Here is a 22,776-nt window from a genome sequence, read left to right as displayed (position 1 = left end):
GTAATCTGACATGGGCCGCATGCCAGCGATGGGTCAACATTTCAATCAAGCTATTGATCTGCTCCCTTTCCTGGTCAGGCACCACAAGTTCATATCCCATAAACATATATATATATGACATTAGGGTTTTATTTTAATTTTGCCCTAGTGCGCACTGTGCTTCAGTTGAATTGTAGTTGCCATTTTAATGCACGTTTACGCAGTTTTGAGAGATCGTTTTGGAGCACTTCACAACCTGTTTTTGTTCTTACCACCCTCAACAGTTTGGTGTCATCAGCAAACTTTGCCCTATCACAGCTCACTCATAACTCTACATCATTTATGAAGAACTTTAAAAACCCACATGTCCCAGCACTGATCTTTGGAGGAACCCAAGTCCTTTTTGAGAACTGTCCATTTACCCCTACTTTATGCTTTCTGTTCTTTAACCAGTTACCGGGGCTGATTCAGAAGGGGCTACCTAAAATAAAGTTGACCCTCATAGCTCTGGATTGTCCACCTGTGCTTTAGGTCATCCAAATACTTTATTTCTCATTAATCCCGCAGTGTGGTATCCCCATATTATTGATTGGAGCAGGAAGGTGACTGAGCAATAGTGTCTTGTCTGAAGCCGTCTATATGCTCCATGGCAGAACCAGAGACTTCCAGATTCTATCTCTTTCTCACCGTGTTATAGTAGCTTTCATGACTTGCCCATGAGTAACCTATATTGAAATCCATGGGATTTAGTTATGAGCAAGCTTATGTAAATGGGTCTTCAAATAGTACTCTCTGCTGGTTCTGTAGGAATTGTCCCACTAAGAAGTATGCTTCCTTGCTTGCGTCTCTGTTAAGGATTGGTGTCCAAGAGAAAGGAAGTGACATTGACCTGGTTCATATATGATATTCTTGACCCAATAAACCATGTAGCATTGCACTGGGAACAATAGTTTTGTTTGCACTCTCTATCCTCCCTTTCTTTTCCCTTGAGTGCCTTAATGCAAGAATCCCAAACCAGGAAACGGTAGTGACTACAGTCCTTGCTTGCAAACCACAGTATATATATCTGAATTGGGCCAAAGACTATGCAAATGTATTAAGTTACGAAGTGGGGTTAAGAATAAAGAAAGCTCCAACTGACAAGGAGTCAAAAAGTTCTGAAATTAAGGTTGTTGCCCATCAGACACCATTCTTTCAAAGCCAAGAACTGATGTTGCTGCTTGAAGCACGTGGAACTAAATTTCTCACATTTCTCCTCTTTCATTGCAGGGATTGAGTATGGAGAGGTGCTTCCTGATTCCTTCCCATCAGCCCCTGCAGAGTCCCTTCCCCATTTCCTACTGGAGCCACAAGATGCCTACATTGTGAAGAACAAGCCAGTGGAGCTGATCTGCAGAGCCAACCCAGCCACCCAGATTTACTTCAAGTGCAATGGCGAGTGGGTGAACCAGAACGATCACATCACCACAGAGAGCTTGGACGAAATCACAGGTGAGAAGGCTTAGAGGATTGAACCATCTCTCAAGCCCACCTGGGACCGGACCTACCACTAGGTAGAGACTGAGTTAGGCAGCTGCCTCAGACAGCACATTTTGGAGATGAGGGAGTGGCAGTGAGGAAGTTAGAGGACAGAACTGTATTTGCCACAGGGCCTGCCTACACCATAAACCAGTCTAAATTAGCCCCCTAGGCTAGCCTGCTGCCTTCAGGTGCAGAGGAGAGCACTGTTCCATTGCCAGTACTGAAGAAAGATACATTTGCCAATCTAGGTGGACATGGAATTGGGGAGAGCCTTCACCTCAGACACCAAAATACATTGGGCCGGCTCTATGTGCCAGCTCTACTCTTCTTTTCTACCCTTCAAGCATTATATTTTATATCTTAGATTTTTGTTTCTCTATTGAGGCATATGCTGCAGAGCAAATAAATATATTATATAACAAACGTCCCTGTTTGTTATATAATATATTTTTTAAAAAAATACTTTGACTTGCCTTCTTTCGATTGCTGAGAATTAAAACTGACAAAAGTTCTCCTAGCCTGTCTCTCATTCAGAGCAGTTCTGGGACGCTTGCTCCGAGGAAGAGCACTGAGCCAAAGCAAGTGATTTTTCTTTCTCTCCAAACTCCTGCTTCTATGAAAGCTTAGCAGAGGTTCTTCAGTGAGGAGACCAGACGTGGTGGCCAAGCCTTTCTGACAATCAGCTTGTGCACCAGTGTTGCCCCCTGAAATGAGCAGCCACCTGATGATGTTGGGTGGGTTTCAGGATAGTGGTCTTCAGCTGGTGGGTCAAGACCTGCCATTGGGTCATAGCCTGATCTAAAGCACAAAAGCAGAACAACTCTACCACCATATAAATATATGGAGTGAGAGATAGACATAGATACAGATGGATCTGCAATTGTTTGTTGGGGTTAAAGGTGGGTCCCAGGTCTGAAAAGACTGACAGATACTGTTCTAGGGGACACACTCAGCTCATGAATTGGCTTGGCCAGCACTCTCTCTCTCTAAAGGGAACCCCCAGAATCGTCTGCAGTTCACATGGTTCTCTGAAAGCACACTAATACAGAAAGGTTTTCCTGGAGGTAAAATGTCTGCAAGCCAGAATAGTAGTGATGTACTACTACACCCGATTGTTTAGATAAGCCCTTGATAACACTGAATCACAGTGTAATTAATTTCAACATCCTTTTAGGGCGAATTGTATCAACATGTCTGTGGTGGAAGAAACAAAGTGCAAATTCATGCTAGTATTTAATAACAACTGTTTAGGCATATTTCCATTAGATTTTCCAGTAAAATGTTTCACAAGAGGTTCTTAAGAAAAGCACATAATCTTAAAAGTGAGGGAGGTAAAATTCTGACATGGATCAGAAACTTGCTTAGAACAAGAAAGCAAACAGTAGGGAAGCATAGTCAATTTTTACTGTGGCAAGAGGTTAGCAGTAGGTTCCTCACAAGAATCCAGGCTGAAAGTTCAGTTTTATGCTGAGATGCTGTTGGGGATTTTGAAGGATTTTACAGCCATCCTCCAGCAGCCTTCTGTTGCGAACTTGAATGGGGCTAGCCCACCAAAGTGAATGATTTATAGATTGTTGCCTGAGGACGTTAGAAGCCTTGTTGCGATTGAACTTCATAGAACCGGGTCTCCTTGGCTTTGTGACAGACAGATCCTCAGATAACTTGCGCTGGTTCAAATTCAGTTCAAGGGTATTGTGCCCACACCTGATCATGCCATGAGAAATTGCATCTTAGTCTTAAACAAGCTCATCAGGCAATGTCCCAGTACCAAGCTTCATGATTTAAGTCATGGAGTCCTAGCACAACTTTGGAAATGGGCTACATGTGCATGGAATTGGCTTAGCGTTGTGTAGTGGTTAAGAGAGGTAGACTCCTAATCTGGGGAACCGGGTTCGCATCTCCGCTCCTCCAACTGCAGCTGCTGGGTGACCTTGGGCTAGTCACACTTCTCTGAAGTCTCAGCCCCACTCACCTCACAGAGTGTTTGTTGTGGAGGAGGAAGGGAAAGGAGAATGTTAGCCACTTTGAGACTCCTTCGGGTAGTGATAAAGCAGGATATCAAATCCAAACTCCTCCTCCTCTTCTTCTTCTTCTTCTTCTTCTTCTTCTTCTTCTTCTTCTTCTTCTTCTTCTTCTTCTTCTTCTTCTTCCCCCCAAACTAGCACTGACTGTCCTTGTAACTTGCTTGTGGGCTTCCCAGAGGGACCTGACTTTCCACTGCCAGAAACATGATAGGAAGAAGTGGGCCTTTGATCTGATCCAGGATTGCCAGTCTTATGTTCTTAAACTTTTTGAAATACAGTAAGGGATCCTGTATTGTCTAGATGTTCATACCAACTTTTCTTATCAGTTCTAGCATACTAAAATCTAGAGAGATCTTTCTCTCTCCCCCCCCCCTCTCTCTTTCCACACACACAGACAAACTAGGCATGGTTAGGCAGATGTGAAAGATTCTGGTAGGCCTCAGTTTAAGTACTTGTTCCATACTGATCCAGGGCTGAAGTCCTATTTTTCTCTGACTTCAGGGGATGGAGCAAATGTTAAGTAATTTTTAATCTTAGCTTTCAAAACTTCTCCCCCTTTCCTCTTATAACAAAAAACACTTGTCACCACTTCAGCTGATTACCCCTCAGCCATCTCATGTTTAAAAACATGTCTGAAAATATATTAACATTCACCTGCCTCTCTCTCCCCAACCCTGTCTTAAAGTTGCTTAGTATGCCCCCCCCCCATTTTTGTGAAGGACAAGTGGTTCCACAAAAGAGGGGAATATTCAGCCCAGCTTGATCCTAAGTCATGTTCTGCTTAGAGCACTTCTCTAGATTTTCCTCAGTCATGGATGAAGAGTCTTTGAGATCCATTGTGAAAAGGGAGTTGCTTGTAGAAGGACCAGACCTGTAAACAAAATGGTCCAGGTGAGGTTTTAAGGGTTTGGGTCATTTTGTTAAGTGAGGAAATATTCCAAACAACAGAGGTAGCTAAATGGGTGGCATAATCTGGGATGGAATTTAATACAGTGCAAACTACTTATAAATAGCATAACTTCTGCCCATTAAAACTACTCTTGTCAGTTTCACTCCAAGAACTCATTACAAGGTCGCTCATTGTATGGTTTCAACCTGAGGGCATTTTCTGCTCCTTTAGAATGTAAGAAGAGCTCCTTAGTATGCTAATTGCTTCAGCAATGTAATAGCACATGGTAAATCTTCTGAGGTGCTTAGTGTGGGTACTGATGACACTTTGACAACCTAGGCCTGATCAGTTCGTTGTGGCCAAGCACTGAATTTACACACGTCAGAAATAGAAAGAGTCAACTTATGACCAGTTCAGAAAAGTGTGTTACCATCTGTCAGAGGGTCGTCGTGGCTACTCTAGAGTAACTCCGCCTGAGTCTAGTTTGTCTTCAAAGACGTTTATTGTGCTATTTATTTACAGTGAAGAGACAGCTTAAAACATGACCTCTCGTCCTGAATCAGAATCCGGCAATGGCGTACGTCTGTTCCTACGCCAGCAAAGTAGTCTGGGCACCCCAAAACGCCACCGCCTTGACCTGCGTTGCGGCGCTCTCCTTACTTCTTGCGCCGGAAGGAGTGATGCCCTTTCAGCTTCCTCCCTAAGCGGTCGGTACCCTGGCTCTGCAATATCCGTGAGCATCCGCCCTGCATCCCTCCGCCCCTGAGCTTTCCCATCGTTCCTCCCTCTGATTTCTCTCCACCTCCGAGTCTCTCCCTCACCCTCTGGCTGCTTCAGAACCACTGGTTCTCTCTGTACTTGACAAGGTGGATGTTAGGATGATGGGGGCCGGCTCCCTGTAGGGAGTCACCCTTACACCATCATTAACCCGCAACACCATAATTCAGATCTCATGAAATCGTCTCTGAGGGCTGATTTTGTAGCCTATGTTTTCTGGCCAAAGGATAGTCTCTGTGGGCAATGAGCAATCCCTGCACCCTTAGAAATGCAGGACGGCTTTTGACATATCAAAAAAGCTTCACCTACCTACATAGTCAGCTTCACATTTAGCTGCTTTTTTAAAAATAAAAATTAAATTACTTATCAGCAATGGAACTCGGGTGCTTGCTGTGCCGAAGATGCAAATATAACTTGCCCTGTTGCCCTAGATAAGATCCATTTTGGAAATGGCAAACAAGTACCAACAGCCAACTTGTGGAGGAGACTGAGAGGGTGGCTGGTTGCACTTACTGGTAAATGTCTGATACAGCTGAGTGTGCATTCTTGCCAGGACTGTGCACGGGGACAGGCTTGATTAAACAGGTGTGGCCATCTTGGTAATTTCAGAGAGGTGTTGCTAATTCCATTACATGATCCTTCATCCTTGTGGTGCCTTCTTGTATTTCCTCCCTCCTGCTCCCCAACCCTTTTGTTTGGGAGGTGCTGTAACTCAGCAGTGGAGCCCGTACCTTGCATGCAAACAGTTCCAGGTTCAGTCTCCGGCGTCGCCGAACAGGGCTGGGAAAGAACCCTGCTTAAAACTGCCGGTTGGTGTGGACATCACTGAGCTAGATGTAGCAATGTTCAGACTCAGTATGGGGCATCCTCCTTTGTTGATACATCAGCTGCCATCACTTTTATTTCTAAGTTTGTGCAAGCGTCAAACAGAATGGGCTGCTATGCGTGCTGTGCTTTAATTGTTAGAGTTCTGCCCTCTTTGTGTATTGAAGCGGCCCCTTGTGAATGTATGTACGTACATCCACATTGAAATTTTTAAAAGCAGAGCAGTGGTGGCAGGTATATTAGCAGCAGTGGCCAACATGGGGGGGGGAGAGGTTCAGGGATAGCAGTGGGTAGTGGGACCAGAGGTTTAAAAGATTTGGTTCTCTGCAAGGAAGGACTCCTACCCTACCCACCTGTTAACTGTGGAATCCGTTCTGGAGACCTGCAGTGTGAAAGACAAAAAAGGTCACCATAAGCATGTGTAATGCACTCACTTGCATGAAGAATGATCCCAGGAGAAGATTTCGTGCACTTGTCTCTTAGGGGAGACATGTTTTTGTGTGCTTAATATTTGATAAGTTCCCTCCATTCCACAGAAACAAAACTTCAATAGTCAATTTGAGCTGGTACATTTGCAAGATTCCCCAACGAATCCATGCAATTTCTCCACAAGAGAATGGCCTGGTTCACATGGAGCCAAACTATGTCATAGCATAGTACAGTGGTACCTCTGGATACGTACCTGATCCATTCCGGGGTGCCGTTTGAACCCCAAAAAGTACGCATCCAGAGTGGTGCTTTTGAGCATGCGCAAAAGGTGAAGTGCGCAGAACGCCTCTGCGCATGCAGCGGAACCCGGAAGTAAACACTTCCGGGTCTGCCGTGTTCTTAAGTTGAAAATATGCAATCCGCAGCTAACGCAACCCAAGGTATGACTGTAGTCCCAATCCTTTCAGAGCCAGGGCCCACCTTCGACCCAAAAATGCATTTGAGAGACCCACTTCTTGATTTTCCTTTGCCATATGTTTGCATGGCGGTACTGCTGCTGTTGTGACCCACCTTAGATCAGGCCACAGTAGTGGGTCCCAACCAACCAACAACCAGTGGTTTTTGCATGAATGAGCAAGCATTGGGTACCCAGCATGAGAATTCCCCCCCCCTTTTCAGTCCTACTGTTGCCATACTACCCAGAGCAAAAAGCCATGGTTTGGCTTAGTGTTGTGTATGAAACCAGGTTCATGGTTTGGCTTACCATGAGTGGTAACCCAAGAACAAACCGTAGTATTATGTATGAACTGGGCCAGTGTCTTGTCCAAACTCCCCACCTTCTTAGTCGTGCTGATAGGGATCTTGCAGGAGGTTGCCTATACTGGGTATTTATTTATTTATTTATTTATTTATTTATTTATTTATTTATTTATTTATTTATAGAAAAAGCCATGGTATGAATTGGATTCTCATCATCTTCTTTTTCATTAGCGAGAAATGGTTGCAATGTATATTATTAACAGGCAGAAAATATTTCTTTTCTTCCCCTTTCTCTCTTTTCTTCTCTCTCTCTCCCTCTCCCATTTGCTCAGTGCAGTCTCTCTTTTTAAAACAATTTTAAATGAATATATAACTATAATTAAAGCTTCCATTAAACAAGTCCGCGCTGCACTGTTGAACTCACACAAAAAGTCCACATTAAATCCCTTCGAGGGCTAAATTATTTAATTAGGATTGAGGTTGCCAGCATGAATAGCAAATGGATTTGCAACAGGCGGGCAAGAGGCTTTAATGTCCCAGGAGACCACTTGCCACACATTCCTGCCATCCAGGCTGTGCTACCATCACACCAGCGAAAGGAGCGAGACATGTTAGGATGTGATTCACAGGCACTGTACAGCAAAGGAGAAAGTTGGAGGAATTAATGTGGTTTTTAAAAATATTTTAACTGGCTACCATTCCATCCTTCTCAAAGAACTTGGTGTAGGGAGCCACGCACACAATCATACCATTTCTACTTTACATTCAGAATTGAAGAAGCACTTAATTGTATAATAATAATAATAATAATAATAATAATAATAATAATAATAATAATAAGTCTTGTCCTCGGCTTGCAGGTAGGGAAGGAGGGGAATTTAAATTCCGTTCGCATTTATAGGTGAAGCTGCATAACTTGCCGTTTCCCAAGCATTACCCAAACTGAAATGCCGCCACCCCCTTCTTTGAAATGCACAATTCTCCAAATTTGGCAACGCAGTTCTCCAGCCAAGCAATGTGTACAGAAATGAATCCGCTAGGGCAAATCATGAATAAAAATACAGGCGTTATTAGTGCAAATAGCACACAAGAGTGTGTTCTTGTCAGAGATCAGTTGAAGCTGACCCATTTGCCAATCTCCAGTTACAGAGATGGTGGCATCCCTAAGATGGTTGGGTGGCACTTTGTACGCCTCCTTCCAGCAACTCCTACAGCCAAGCTGGTGCCACACGTATCGCTCTGCTTTCCTTTGGACCACATCAACAAAGTCTTGTCGTTTGGGCAGCCCAGGACCTCCATATGCACTGCTCAGGCTTGCATCCCAGAGAGGTCACTTCAGTGCTGCTAACGCAGCAAAAGCTCTGGTTCATGCTGATAGGGGTGGAATGATCCCTTAACCACCCTATCCACAGGTATTCCTCTTAAAGGAATCCATTGGACTTATGGTTGGTATTCCCCCAAGCGGGGTTGCCCTCTCCACAGTTCTGGGCACACATGGGGGAATCAGGGCCTAGCTGGCAAGCGTCAGTCAGGACCCCCGTCCCAGCTGTGGACCTGGCTGCTGACTCAAGGTGCGTCCTGAGTCAACGCTACCCTAGGTAGGTTTTGGAACCAGAGCCTATGCAACCACTCACTTGATTTGTAATCAATAAAGTTGTGGCCTAAATTCTGCCAAAAAACCAAACCAAAAATATGAGTCATGTCTGAATTTATTTCTAGGCCTGGGTTACAGGGTCTCCACACGCAAAACCAGGGAAGAGCACCAGAAAGGGTTTGCGGTAAAGAAAAACTTTGTCTGTGGATATAACAATTGAAGCATGGTCACCCTTCAGCTTATGAACACTACACGTATTTAAGTTTGGGTTTGCAAAACAGCAGTGATTTGAAGGTCATGGAGAACGGGTCAGTCCTGGTAGTTTAGAATTTGAGCAGATGCCTTAAAGTATAAAGAAAGAGGCTTCTGAGACCTATTCTCATTAATAAGATGGCAGCTTCCCAGGCCCACAGAAAGCAGTTGGAAATGTCAGCCATAACGGGCTCAAATCCTTTATCTGTTTCTACCTACCATGTTCATTAAAGTAGCAGCCATCTTTATTGAGGGCATAAACATCTTCAGTTCACATTGCATATCTTTAGTACCACTGTTGTGTGTGTGTGTGTGTGTGTGTGTGTGTGTGTGTGTGTGTTTTATAAGCAAATGAAATACAATTGTCATAATGGGAAAGGCAAGAGAAACAGTTGCTTCAACTGCTGCTGAATCCACTCTGCTCTTCATTTGGAGACAATTGGCAGCGAGGTTTTACTATATTAAGGCAATAAGATTAAAGCACATGCTTATGTGCCTTGCTGAATTGAGGCTGTGATTTTTAATGCGACGGTGAAGCGATTAAGGTTGCACTAAAACAGGAGGAGTAATGGGGTATATCTTAGCCAGTAGTAATAGCGGCTCTTTCGTAAAAGAGCTGAATGTTGATAATGGCTCTATCAGAGTTATCACCCTTTGGTGACTCTAGAGTTCTGCCCTCGATGGGAAGTTCATTTGACCAGAAACAGCCTCCCTTATGACTTGAGGAGCTTCTTCTTTCAAAACATATTTCATTTGCTCAGCCTGTTGGTACTCAGTTCTTAATCGTCTAAAATTCTCACCTCCTTTCACTTCTTTATTTCTCAACTGCCTCTTTTCACACACACAAACACACAGAGAGACAGAGAGACGGATGGACAGACAGAGATGGCAACCAATATTGCCCCACTTTATCCTTAGGGTTGGTAGAAGTTTATCTTCCCCATAACATGAAAGTACTAGATTCCCCCCCTCCCGCCGCCGCCTTATGTGGCCTAGTAGGACCAAGAAAACTGTGTACCAACTGTAGATAGCTTAAAAGGGGGTGACGGCCCATCAAGATATTAGGCTTTTGTCCTGGACTGTACATGCTCCCTAGCCAATTAAAGAAAGTATGTGTGGACACTGAGATCTGCTTTATACTGAAGCCAGACCATTGGTTCGTCTAGCTCACTCTCGTCTACATGGCCTGGCAGCAGGTCTCCAGGGTTTGAGATTGAAGTCTCTTCCCCAGCCCCCTAACCAGAGATTCTGGGGATTAAACCTGGGGCCATCTTCAAGCAAAGCAGGTATTCCAAACTTAATTTTAAGAAGCACTGTGGGCAGTTGGGGTGGAGGTAAAAGATAAAAAAGTGAGAAAGGGCTCCTGAATCTTTGGTCGTTGTTTGGAAGAGGCAGGACCAGCTCAAGACATTTTGTTGCCCGAGGCAAAAGACAAGATGGTGCCCTAACTCGCATTCCATCATACTGACAGTTGAATCTTACTTCAGCGCTAGCTGTGGGTCAGCATCCTCCACTGGAGGGCAACAGGCCATCTTAGGGGACACAGAGCCAGCCACATGACACACACAACTCTCTCCTCCAACACCTGACTTCTGCTTCCAACCCTACAACCCCAAGGAAGTGCCACATGAGGCATCCCTGCCAAATCTGCTACCTAGCCCAAAAGAGAGACCGGGAGCTGCCTTCTACATTACAGTAAACCCTCATCTTACACATGTTTGACTTGTGTGATGGTGATTCAACCCTAATTTCAACCATATGTAATTGCACAAGTCAATTCTCATGCAAGGCGGGGAGCTTGAAAGCAACAGGGAATAAGTCTGCTTCATTTTCTGCAGGACAGTTCTTCAGCTATTTGAAGAGTGCTATCATGAAATCGGACCCAGGTGGCGCTGTGGTTAAACCACTGAGCCTAGGGCTTGCTGATCAGAAGGTCGGCGGTTCAAATCCCTGTGACGGGGTGAGCTCCCGTTGCTTGGTCCCAGCTCCTGCCAACCTAGCAGTTCGAAAGCACGTCAAAATGCAAGTAGATAAATAGGAACCGCTACAGCGGGAAGGTAAACGGCGTTTCCATGTGCTGCTCTGGTTTGCCAGAAGCGGCTTTGTCATGCTGGCCACATGACCTGGAAGCTATACGCCGGCTCCCTCGGCCAATAATGCGAGATGAGCGCGCCACCCCAGAGTCAGTCACGACTGGACCTAATGGTCAGGGGTCCCTTTACCTTTTTACCTTTTTATCATGAAATCAACTGAAGCTCTTTTCGTAGGTAGTGAGGAAACCATGGATGTTATACACAACCATGCCTTCTTTCTGGTGTGTAGGACCACCATTCCCCCTTCTACCCTTGCTTCAGCCATGTGTATGCATTTCTCACTTCCATGTAGGTGTTTCTTTTATATCCCACCCCCCATCATAGAATCATAGAGTTGGAAGGGGACCAAGGGTCATCGAGTCCAACCCACTGCAATGCAAGAATCTCAGCTAAAGCATCCATAGCCATCCAACCTCTGCTTTAAAACCTCCAAGGAAGGAGAGTCCACTGTACTAGCTTCTCTCTCACACACACACACGGCTCTCATCATTAACCCCCCTCCTTGTTTTCTCTTCTCCCAGGGCTCCTTGTAAGAGAAGTCCAGATTGAAGTCTCTCGACAGCAAGTGGAAGAACTCTTTGGCTTAGAAGACTACTGGTGTCAGTGTGTGGCATGGAGCTCTGCTGGGACCACCAAAAGCCGAAGAGCTTACGTCAGGATAGCATGTAGGTCTTGAGTGTGTTTAACCCTCCTTCATACGGGTACTTTTCATACTGTGCATTTCTCCCAGGTACTTAGTCTATTTGTATGTAGGCAGGGGCGTAGCAAGGGGATGCAATGGGAGCGGGTTGCCCCGGGTGTCACCCTGGAGGGGGTGACACTCGGGGTGCCACTGGCGCGGCAGCCTATGCACAAACGGCAGCCCATAATACGACCGCACGCCAGCGGCACCTCGTACAGAGTGCGCATGCACAGTATGCCACACATGCGCAGTTCATACGGGGTGCCGCACAGGCGTTGCACCGGGTACCACCTGGGCTTGGTATGCCACTGTATGTAGGGACAGAGATGGACAGAATATCCCCAAGAGCCACATTGTAAGCAGCTCATGTTTGTTCAAATGTGGCCATTCTATAAATTTTGGGCACATTGGGGTGAGAGAGTGTGTAGGAGAAAGAAAGAGGGATACCCTTGCTGGAAAGGAGTATTTTATGTTACATTTTCATTGGTGAGGGTTGTGGGGTTAGTTAGTTAGTTAGTTTGTTTGTTTGTTTAATGAGCAGAACAAGACAAAAGAGAATTCATTTCATCTTAATTTATTGAATTGTTTGATTTAAGGATTTAAATGGGCTTTTCACATATATGTTCATATATTTATTACCCCATTCTCATGGAAGAAAAGGAGAACCCTTGACTGTGGGATCAGAATGGCAAAGATTAGGCCTTACTGTGTGTTTAATAACTGAGGATGGAGGCAAGTTATTTCGATGTCAGGGGAAGCTTGTTCTCTTTATGTTCAGATGCCGCTCGGAAAAATATTGCCAAACTTGACACGAGGGTTCTTGAGGTGGGAGCAGTGCTCTTCATTGACATTCAGACACTCGCTGCCATTTCTAATCAAGCTGGCAGACCACAATGTCACTTTGGCATGACTTTGCCTGTTTTTTGGTATAGTTGCAGCCGCCTCTCAATATGATGTTGCCAAACTTCATCGGCATCTGGCCACTGGCCACTATTTGGAATCAAAGTGGCAGACCAAAACATGACATTGGCATGACTTCCCCTGTTTTTCAGCATAGAATAGATTTGGCTGCTTTTCATTATATCATCTCCAGTTTTGGCATGATGGCACCCATGGTGGGAGTGGCAATCTTTGTTAATGTTCGGATGCCAGGTGTTATTTTGCATCAAGATGGTGGACTAAACATTACTTTGGGTTGATTCCACCCATTTTTTTGGTGTGGCACATCCAATCTCACAAGTGGCACAATGTTATTTTTACAGTATTTCTAAAAAATATGCAGTGCTTATATATCTTGGCACTCCACACTAGTTTCAAAATAGGTGGCTTTATTTTCTACATGGCTCCCTTCTCATGCTACAAAAAAATAAAAATAAATGTATTCTCAAGGATTAGAAATGCAAGGATTAGAAATTTGTGCGAACAGGCACTATAAACTTGCAATATGCAGTTCTAGAAGCAGTGGTTGCTAGCCAGTGAACTTTCTCGTTCCAGCAGATCATGCTGTGATAAGATCTACAACGATCAAGTCTTGTTCATAAAACAAGACAGCAAATTAACATCATTGTCATCATCGTAATCATCCTCAAAAATAATTACTTTGGACAGCATTTATTTTCATTGGAACAGTTTGTCAAAACTGCTTGAGAGAAATTAGGTGGGTTATAGTGCCACCTACTGGTTAATGCTGGGGCTTGTTTACATGTGATACAGTTTAGTTAAGCACACAAAGTTCTTTTAAATTGATGCAATATTCAAGTATTAAGAAAAGCCACTTAATATTGCTAATATATTCTTGTTCCCTGTGGCTGCAAGTGATACAATCATTTTCTAATGTTGATGTACAGAATTCAGAACATTTTAGCAAAGGTTTTGATACATGGGGAAGGAATAGCAGGGAATGGAGATATTTTGTTTGGGAGTAGAGTTAGTAGACGCAGAGGCAGATCAAGAAATTTTGCTGTCTGAAGCAAGAACAAAGTGAAGTCCTCTCTTCACACTGTATACTAAAGCCAGCTGGATTTGTAGTTGTCTCCTACTTCAGCACTTGGGTTAGATTAGTTAGATGTAGGAAGGCATGATGTACAGCAGACATAGGTCTGTTGTCCAACACTTCACCACTTCTACCCACCCACCCAGATTCTGCTACTTGAAGCAGCTCATCACCACCTAATGGTAGGGCAGGCCCCGAGCAGACACACAAAAAATATCATGTCCTACATCAGTGATGGCGAACCTATGACACACGTGTCAGACGTGACACGCAGAGCCCTCGCTGTTGGCACGCGCCCCATCGGCCCATTCGCTCTGTTGTTGTTGTTGTTGTTGTTGTTGTTGTTGTTGTTGTTGTTGTTTTCCCCCCATTTGTTCTCCCGCTCCTCCTCACGCTAGCTGTTAGGATCCTTTTTGTTGTTGCTGCTGCTGCTGGTAGCCAGAAATTGGTTTTTTAACCCGTTCTGTGCTGGTTTTTTAAGGCGCTTTGGCAGACTATGTCAGTACTGCGTGTTAGTTCCAGCGAAGGTATTATTTGTCATTCATTTCTGTTCTCTTTCCCCCCCAAAAAAGCAAAGCAACTTTTGGACCCCCCCCCTAAAACCTCCAAAACTTTGGTCAGCAGCTCCCCCCAAAAAGCTCAAAAACTCTGGGCACTTTGTGATAAATAAGGGTTTTTTGGTTTGGTTTGGTTAAATAATTAGTTTTTTTTTGGTTTATTAAATACAGTTATATATTACAATTATACATTTTTGTTATTTAAACTATAAATATCGCGAAATTATGGTTTTTTTCTCGAAGTGACACACCACCCGAGTTATGCTCGGTTTTTTGGCAAATTTTGACACCCCAAGCTCAAAAGGTTGCCCATCAATGTACATTTTATGGAGAACAGCTATGCAGGGCTCTGAGACCTTGTCCTCTCTCAACTGTTTCACCCATGTGATTTGTGGGAGTTCGGAAAATACAGTCCGTACATTCACATGCAGCAGAGACTTCCTTTTACCTGCAAGCCCATACATCTTTGGAAGTGGCTTACTCCCAAGTAAACATATCTGAGTGGGGTGTAAAATACAAACTCTGCGTGTCCACCCTTCCTTTAACTACCTCGATGGGCTCACCTGTGTGCTTCTGAAAACCCTTATTGAGATAACCCGTGAGACCAACAGAATGGCACCACAAGGACTTTTAAGCAGGGCATTTCCCCACAAATCCCCACATCTTCATTTCAGTAAGAATTGGCAGCCTTGCCGGGTAGGAACCTCATTCAGCACATTTCTCCCACCAAAGAAGTCTGGGAAGCCTAGTTGGTTAAGGGCGCTTGCAGTTGTAGCTCTGTTAAAGTGTAAACTACAGTTCCTAGGGTTCCTGCTTGTGGGCAGGGGAGAAAAAAATGTGCTTTAAATCTCTGGTGTGTATCCAGCCTAAGGTCATGCTGAGCTCTTGACATGCCTCCCTCTCTCAGCTGATATGACAAGGCAATTTTGCTCTGCAAATGACTCCTGGACTGATGCCTGGTACTTGTTTTGTTTCCCATTTGTAGACCTGAGGAAGAATTTTGACCAGGAGCCCTTGGGGAAGGAGGTTCCTCTGGATCACGAAGTGCTTCTGCAGTGCCGCCCTCCTGAAGGAGTGCCAACAGCCGAGGTAAGCAAGGCAGGCCACGGGGTGTGGGGTCTGGGCCCATAACCAAAATGTCAGGAGCTGGTGGGAGGGGGAACGACAATCCCACAAGCATAACGCAGGAACATTCCAGTTGCCTTCCAATGTGATTCATGACCCGAGTCTGTCTGTAGACATCAGGCACTTGTTCCATAAATCTTGCAGAGTAAATACAGCAGAGTGAGGCCAGAGGTTGTGCACTAAAACTGCTTTATTGCTAGGAGTTAAGCCGGACAAAAGAAAACATGTCTCCTCTCTCTGAGAGAAGTCCGAAGGGGAAAAAAACAACCAGCGGAAACAAGAAGCAGCATCACATCCTATCCCGTGATTCCAACAGTGCGTTGCTGGAATGTGTAAACACAGTCTTGTGACTGTCTAAACTGCACAGTGAGAGGAGTAGAAAGCTAACAGGTGGCAGCAGCCACCAGCTGGGAGGAGCCTGCGGAACTGAATTACAATTATTCCCACAAGGCGACGCATGCTCATGTTGTGTTTCTGTGTGATGATTAGCATCACTGTTATTAAAGCGCACATGCAGCACTTTCCCATGTGCCAAGGGATGTGCATGACTTATCTCAGATCACTGAGAAAGAGAACATTCTATACTTGTTTCATTCCTTCCTCTGCCCATAAGTGTGAACTGTCCCTCTTCAGTTTGGCTCATTGTATGTACCTGCTTAGCAGAAAATAGACTGACACTTCAGTCCTAGGTGTAGGGCATTGTTTACTCAAAAGAAAGTACCATTGCACAAGTAAGCCTGTGTAGGATTGCACTGCCCAGGCTATGTGGCTTTTGGGGATGTTCCCCGTTTAGAGAACTGCACAATTTAGCCATTTTGGCACACACACACGCAGGCACACAGAAACACACACACCCTTAGGGGGGAAACAGGTGCTTTAATTTTTCTTTGCTTTCTGTAGTTCTTTAGTTGGGCCCATGCAGGCCCCAGAAGAAACCTAGCCTTGAGTTCTCAAACCTGTTTCAACTGCCTGGTTGTGAAAATACTACGCATCCATTAGTCAGCCAGTTTTTTGAGCTGCGGAAAGGAATCTTGCCCTCCCAATGCACTCCTGCCATTGAGCTTGGATTTATTTGTTTTACACCCCCTCACCACCAACCTCAGTGTCGCCTTTGGTCCTATTTCTTCTATCCTGTTACTTTGGACAGTTTTATCCATGTCACATGGAGGTCAGGCAGCTGCAATTCTCTTCTCATTTGCACTCCCTACACACAGTTTTCAAGGCTTTCGTGGTATATTTGTCTCTCCTAAGGGGAGGAAGCTTGGTGGAGTGAGGTTCATTCCACTTTGTAAAAAAAAAATAGACCAAAACATAATAACAACAACAACAACAACTATGGCCTGGCATTTCTGCTGCTCATCATTGCTTCTGATCAGGAATTGCCCTTGTAAACAGCTCTGATCTCTTCAGTGAGGGTTGTGGCGAGGCAGGCAGACAAATCTTGTTTCCGAAGAGGTCGCTTCAGCTTGGCACCATGTATCTCCTCGAAACTGGTGGTGCTGGCTGTGGACTGGGCACATGGCCAGAGCTGCCAAAAAGTACACGGATTAGTGTGTGATGCTGCTAATACCCATTAGGATAAGGCTGCTCATGCAAAAAGCCACAGAAGATAACTCTTCTTGGCCTCATTTTATTTTGCGGTACTGCTATCAGGCTAGGGCATAGACGCAGAGCTGGAAAGCACCCAAATATCATCCTGTTCCCAACCTCCCGCTGCAAGGTGGAACCATCCATCCAGCAGATCAGGCCCTCCACTTCATCAACACGCGTAACCGGATCACAGCGCTCAACAAGCAGAGAGAAGAGACGCTGCAAGCCTCTCTGAGCAGAGCAGAAAGCTGGCTGACACAATTACAGTTCAGGCCCACAGCAGATAGATAAATATAGATATAGATACAGGTATAGATACAGGTATAGATATAGATAAGGGACCCAGGTGGCGCTGTGGTTAAACCACTGAGCCTAGGGCTTGCTGATCAGAAGGTCGGTGGTTCGAATCCCTGTGACGGGGTGAGCTCCCGTTGCTTGGTCCCAGCTCCTGCCAACCTAGCAGTTCGAAAGCACGTCAAAGTGCAAGTAGATAAATAGGAACCGCTACAGCGGGAAGGTAAACGGCGTTTCCATGTGCTGCTCTGGTTTGCCAGAAGCGGCTTTGTCATGCTGGCCACATGACCTGGAAGCTATATGCCGGCTCCCTCGGCCAATAATGCGAGATGAGCGCGCAACCCCAGAGTCGGTCACGACTGGACCTAATGGTCAGGGGTCCCTTTACCTTTTTTATAGATATAGATACAGGTATAGATATAGATTGTGTGTGTGTGTGTGTGTGTGTGAACAGTCAAACTAAGACAGGTGAGAGAACCTCAGTGTGTGACCCTGGGCAACTCTCTCTGCTAACATATCTCAGAGGGCTTTTCTGAGGTTGAAATATGGGAGAGAACTATGAAGGCTGGTCCAAGCTCCTTGGAAGAAGGACAGGAAAGAATGCAATAAACAAACAAACTGTAGGGGCAAATCAATGATGGGGACAAATATTCCCACAAACAGACAAAAGGGCAACATCCAGAGATGTTGATGATCCATGGATGGTTTGGGCAGCCATGCTATCTAGAGATGCAGTGAGTTGTACTACAAAACATTTTTTTGGAGGGGGGGGAACTATGTTAGAAAAGGTTGCTGTAGACCAGGCATCACCAAACTTCAGCCCTCCAGACGTTTTGGACTACAATTCCCATCTTCCCCGACCACTGGTCCTGTTAGCTAGGGATCATGGGAGTTTTAGGTCAAAACATCTGGAGGGTCACAGTTTGGGGATGCCTGCTGTAGACTAACTGAGGAAGCAGCCACAACAGTGGGTGCATCTTGAAATGGAGTCTAAAGTGTGAGTTCATTTATCAACACTTAACCCAGGTGTTGGGAAATTTTGGCTCACCAGGTGTCGCCAAACTACAACTTCCATAATCATTGGCCATGCTTCCTGGGGCTAATGGGAGCTGGAGTTCAGCAACATCTGGAGGGTCAAATGGGTTCCCCACACCTGACATAGCCCCTCAATAAGTCATCCCTCTGTATCCTCCTATTAGTTAGGTGGTGAGGAGAACTTTACCACACTTTTGCACCCGATCAGACACAATCAAGGGAGTGGCAAAAAATTCACCCTGCCTCTTCTTGCCAAGTTTTCTTAGATGGTGGTGAAGATGCTGTGCAACTTAACATGCATAAAATCACATGGTGAATGACCAACTGAAAATCACCCAAAACCTTTAGGCCAAGAAAGCAGGGGAAGTTACTTGGGGGCAGCAAGGGTGACGGCGAGCTGTCACAAATAAATGCTTGTGCCCAGGAGGTCCATGGTCTGCTTGGGAAAGAGATGGCTGCTAAGCAAGACCAGCTCTCAAAAGGACCCAGGTTTGAGATTGCACCTGGAGACTTAGAGCACTTTTCCTGACAGTGATATATATCTTTTCCTACCAGGCTTGTTCTGGCAGAATGCTTTGAGATTCATGAGCTAGGGCTGTTGCATTGCCTCCAATGGTGATTGCTGCCCTCCCATTAAATGTATTGCTTTCCCCTGTTCCATAAGACAGATGCTGGAATAAATTTTTTAAAGCTTCCTGAAATATCTGTCTCCTGCTTTTTTTTTCCTTTTTAGGGTGTTATTCTAACTCAGCCATGCAGACTTGTTTTATGGATTTTGGTTGCTGAGATATCTGCCCCCACCCACCCACCCACCCACCAACCACTCTCCAAATTTGCTGGCAGTTGGTAACCAGAAACTTCCTGCCTTCCTCCTACAGCTGGGCACATCTGCGCCTTCCCTGAAGGCACATAGTGAATGTGAATAATTGTAGGCAAGGATGCAATTTTTCCCATTGCAGCCCATTAATAAATCACGGGGAGCTGTTACTTCTCTCAAATATCTGCCCAGCCACCCTCTCCCCACCATGCACACCTCAGAAACACACACACACACACATCTGACTGCTTCTTCCAAGCAACTGCCATAAAATTCCAGCTGGGAGTGTTGGCACCTTAGCAGATTGCCAGTTTACAGCCGGGGGGGGGGGGGGAGGGAGTGTGCATGAGGTAAATGAGTCGGCTCCCGGAGCCGGATCGGGGCCATGATGGATAGCCTTGCACCGAGGCCGTCTGCTTTCATTATTCAGCAGAAGTGTTTATTTTAGGCAGCGGATCTGTTATTCTGACACCTAATAATGTACTTAACCTCAACACCTGTTCAGCCCAGCCTTCCCTCCCTCCCGCATGGGCTGATCAGCCATTAACTCCTCGCAGGATTTAGCAACGAAAACACAGAACGAATTGTTTTCTAGGGAGGGGGAGAGCATTTAGAATCCGGACGTTATCAACATTCCTGGAATTCCCCTGGCAGTGGCAGAGCTTTGCACAGGGGTCGTCTTTAGCCTTTGACACCCCGCGACCCGGTCCTTCCCATGTAAACGGCCCAACTGGTGTATTGGCTGGAACATTAGCTTGCGTTTGGGGAAACTCCAACCTGGCTCCCTTCCGCGAGGCTCTCAGGGTGTCACAGCCTTGTCACAGGGCAGAGTGAGGCTACAGCTTCAGGCAGCCCATGGGGAGCATCACAGAAGTGGTGGCAAACAGCTGCCCCCAAATCTGCTGGTTCTGCAAGTGTTGTGCAGCATGCTTTCAAACAGAGGGCAATACCACCTCTCTGCTGGCACTATATGCACATGAATACCTGAGCAGTTGTTTGGGTGTGTGGCACCATCCCAAGCACATAAATTTTCTGCTGACGCTGCTGCCACAGGAAGCTTCCAGCGACTTGTGACTGCAGTGGCAGGGTAACAAGGACGCCACCAACATGGCATCATATGGCTTAGGTGCCTGGGGTGTAAAGATGCTCAGTCTAGATGGAGTGCTGGCAGTTAAGCACACACATGCATATACCTGGCGGCTGAGTGCTGATGGAGAGACAGGTCAATCCAAGCTAAGGGCAGGTAGACCATAGTGTCCTGTAGGGTAGCACCTGGATTCTGCCTCTAGAAGACCAAGAGGCCTGGTCCATGCATGCAGGTGAATGAGGAGGCAGAAACGGGTTTTTCTGCTTCAGGCTGCAGGTGCAAAATACTAGTTTTGAGTGCACACATATTTTTCAACAACAACCCTGCTTGGCAAGTTTTAGAAACGGGGTGGGGGGAATGCTAGCATATCCTAGTCCAGCCCCTTCGGAGCTAGTTTTCTATGTGCAAGGTTTTGTGTTTTTTTGCTGAAATGGCAAAACACCACTTTCAGCCCGAAATGGTGCAGTCTAGTCTATCTCTTCAGGACTCCGCCATCTTGTTCCCATTTCACTTTGTGGCCTGTGTGGACGCGGCCTGAAGCCTTCAGCCTCACACTCTCGGAGCATAACTTACTTTTCAGAGTTGTTGTTGGGCTAAAATTGTTGGTCTCAGCAACTTGGGGCAGGATACAAATGTAAGAAATTAATCTGCGATTTGTCTGGCCTTGGGGTTTTTTTTGCTAACAAAACAGCGAGGTGGTTGAACTGGGCCATTCCACATCCAGCTGGTGTGGCAGATGGGAACAAAATTAAAAATAGAAAGGTTATCTGTAAGAAAGTCTGTCCTTTCTCGAACAATGAGCAAAGCCCAGGTGCATTATGGTACTAGGGCCTCCTGGGGTGACAGGCAGGGTTGTTTATTATTTTTTTAAAAATGGGTTGAACGTCACAAGATTCAGGATGCTTCATAAATAAAGCCTGTTTATGCTTACTCAGTATTACTTCTACATAGGATAATGCATGTACCAGTGCAAGGCAAGTGGGCAAACATATATGAACCACAGGAACCCAATGGAGTTTTCTGTCATGGGTACCTGCGGCAAATTTTGCTCTGCTTTCTTTTGGACCTCATCAGTTAGGCCTAGAGTGGGGGTAGGGGCGCGGTCCTTGTAATCTGGGCAGCCCGGGACCTCCATACATACTGCCCAGGCTTGCTTCCTAAAGAAGTTTCTTCGGTGCTGCTAATGCAGCAAAAACCCAGGAGGCAGCAGTTATGAGTTAGCAGTCTCTGCAGCCACGGCCGGCGCTGTGATTCTCCCGCAGTTTGACTCCACCCCGGGAGGGTTATCCAACATAATTCCAGGCTCTGGATGATAAAGTCCTATGGCTTGCTGGGGAAGCCTATAATAGATCAGGCTTTGGAATGAAGATCACATGTTGCATGTATTGTGTGTGTTACAGTAGTTAACAATGGCTCCCTCTTCCTCCTTCCTCCTCCTTGTTTTTTTTACCTGTCCCAACACCTCCTTTCCCTATTCCTTTCCTCCCTGTTTTTCTCCCCCCCCCCCCCCCCGTGGCTCTTTCTAGGTGGAGTGGCTGAGGAATGATGATGTGGTTAACACTGCCCAAGATACCAACTTCTTGATAACCATTGACCATAACCTCATCATCAAGCAAGCCAGACTTTCTGACACTGCCAACTACACCTGTGTGGCCAAGAACATTGTCGCCAAACGGAGGAGCACCACAGCCACCGTCATTGTCTATGGTACAGACTTTTTGCTATCGGCAGTTTAGGGGGCTTATGCACATGGTGGATAAGGAGAAGATAGGAACACAGTTTTCTGCAATGTATATATATGTGTGTGCATGTATAGTTAAATACTTGGTTCATGCAGTATGTCAACATCCATGTTAAATGCAAATAACAACCTGATCCTCTAAGCATCTTTGTTCAAAAGGAAGCCCCACTGAATTTAAAAGCACTTGCAATTTAATTTAATATTTTGTTGGAAGCTGCCCAGAGTAGCTGGGGAAACCCAGCCAGATGGGTGGGGTAATAATAATAATAATAATAATAATAATAATAATAATAATAATAATAATTTTATTATAATTGCAAGAGTCCCTACCTCTGCAGTTTCCCCATCAATTGATTAATTAATTTCTAACAAGTTATAGGTTGCTTCATTGTAAGTCAATCTCGCAAATAAACTGGCCCCAAGCTGTTCAGGGCTTTAAGTACCAATAGTTAAGACCTTGAACAGTTAATCGACAACCAGTGCAGGTCTCTGATTCACAGGTGTTACAATTTTGCAGATATTCCTTAATAGATGCGTTCTTACAGAGGTACATTTTATTGTTATTGATTGGTGATGGAGAAGATGCAGCATTTTGGCTTCCCTCTTGTGGCCATTGCACATGGAGAGTGTCCAGTCTGGTGCCAGCTTCCACCAAGAATGTGCAACACTGGCATGATTGGGACAGCCACGGTGGTGACGACTTATTGAATGTT

The 22,776-nt window shown here is 45.4% G+C and overlaps 1 protein-coding gene across 2 annotated transcripts in view; it reads left to right on the top strand.

Annotated features, from left to right (window-relative positions):
* UNC5B (unc-5 netrin receptor B) overlaps positions 1-22,776 on the top strand; it is a 170,973-nt gene that overhangs the window by 119,373 nt on the left and 28,824 nt on the right. For both annotated transcript variants that reach the window (XM_035137966.3, XM_035137967.3), the window contains exons 2-5: positions 1,249-1,470; positions 11,664-11,807; positions 15,360-15,463; positions 21,849-22,029. In XM_035137966.3, the coding sequence (XP_034993857.2) occupies positions 1,249-1,470; positions 11,664-11,807; positions 15,360-15,463; positions 21,849-22,029 (651 nt within the window). The remainder of the gene's footprint in view (positions 1-1,248; positions 1,471-11,663; positions 11,808-15,359; positions 15,464-21,848; positions 22,030-22,776) is intronic.

This window comes from Zootoca vivipara, chromosome 5 (assembly GCF_965207765.1).
Source record: "Zootoca vivipara chromosome 5, rZooViv2.hap1.1, whole genome shotgun sequence".
Classification (NCBI taxonomy): Eukaryota; Metazoa; Chordata; class Lepidosauria; order Squamata; family Lacertidae; genus Zootoca; species Zootoca vivipara.
Note: the sequence above shows the minus strand (reverse complement) of the source record. Positions and strands in the feature narration are given on the sequence as shown.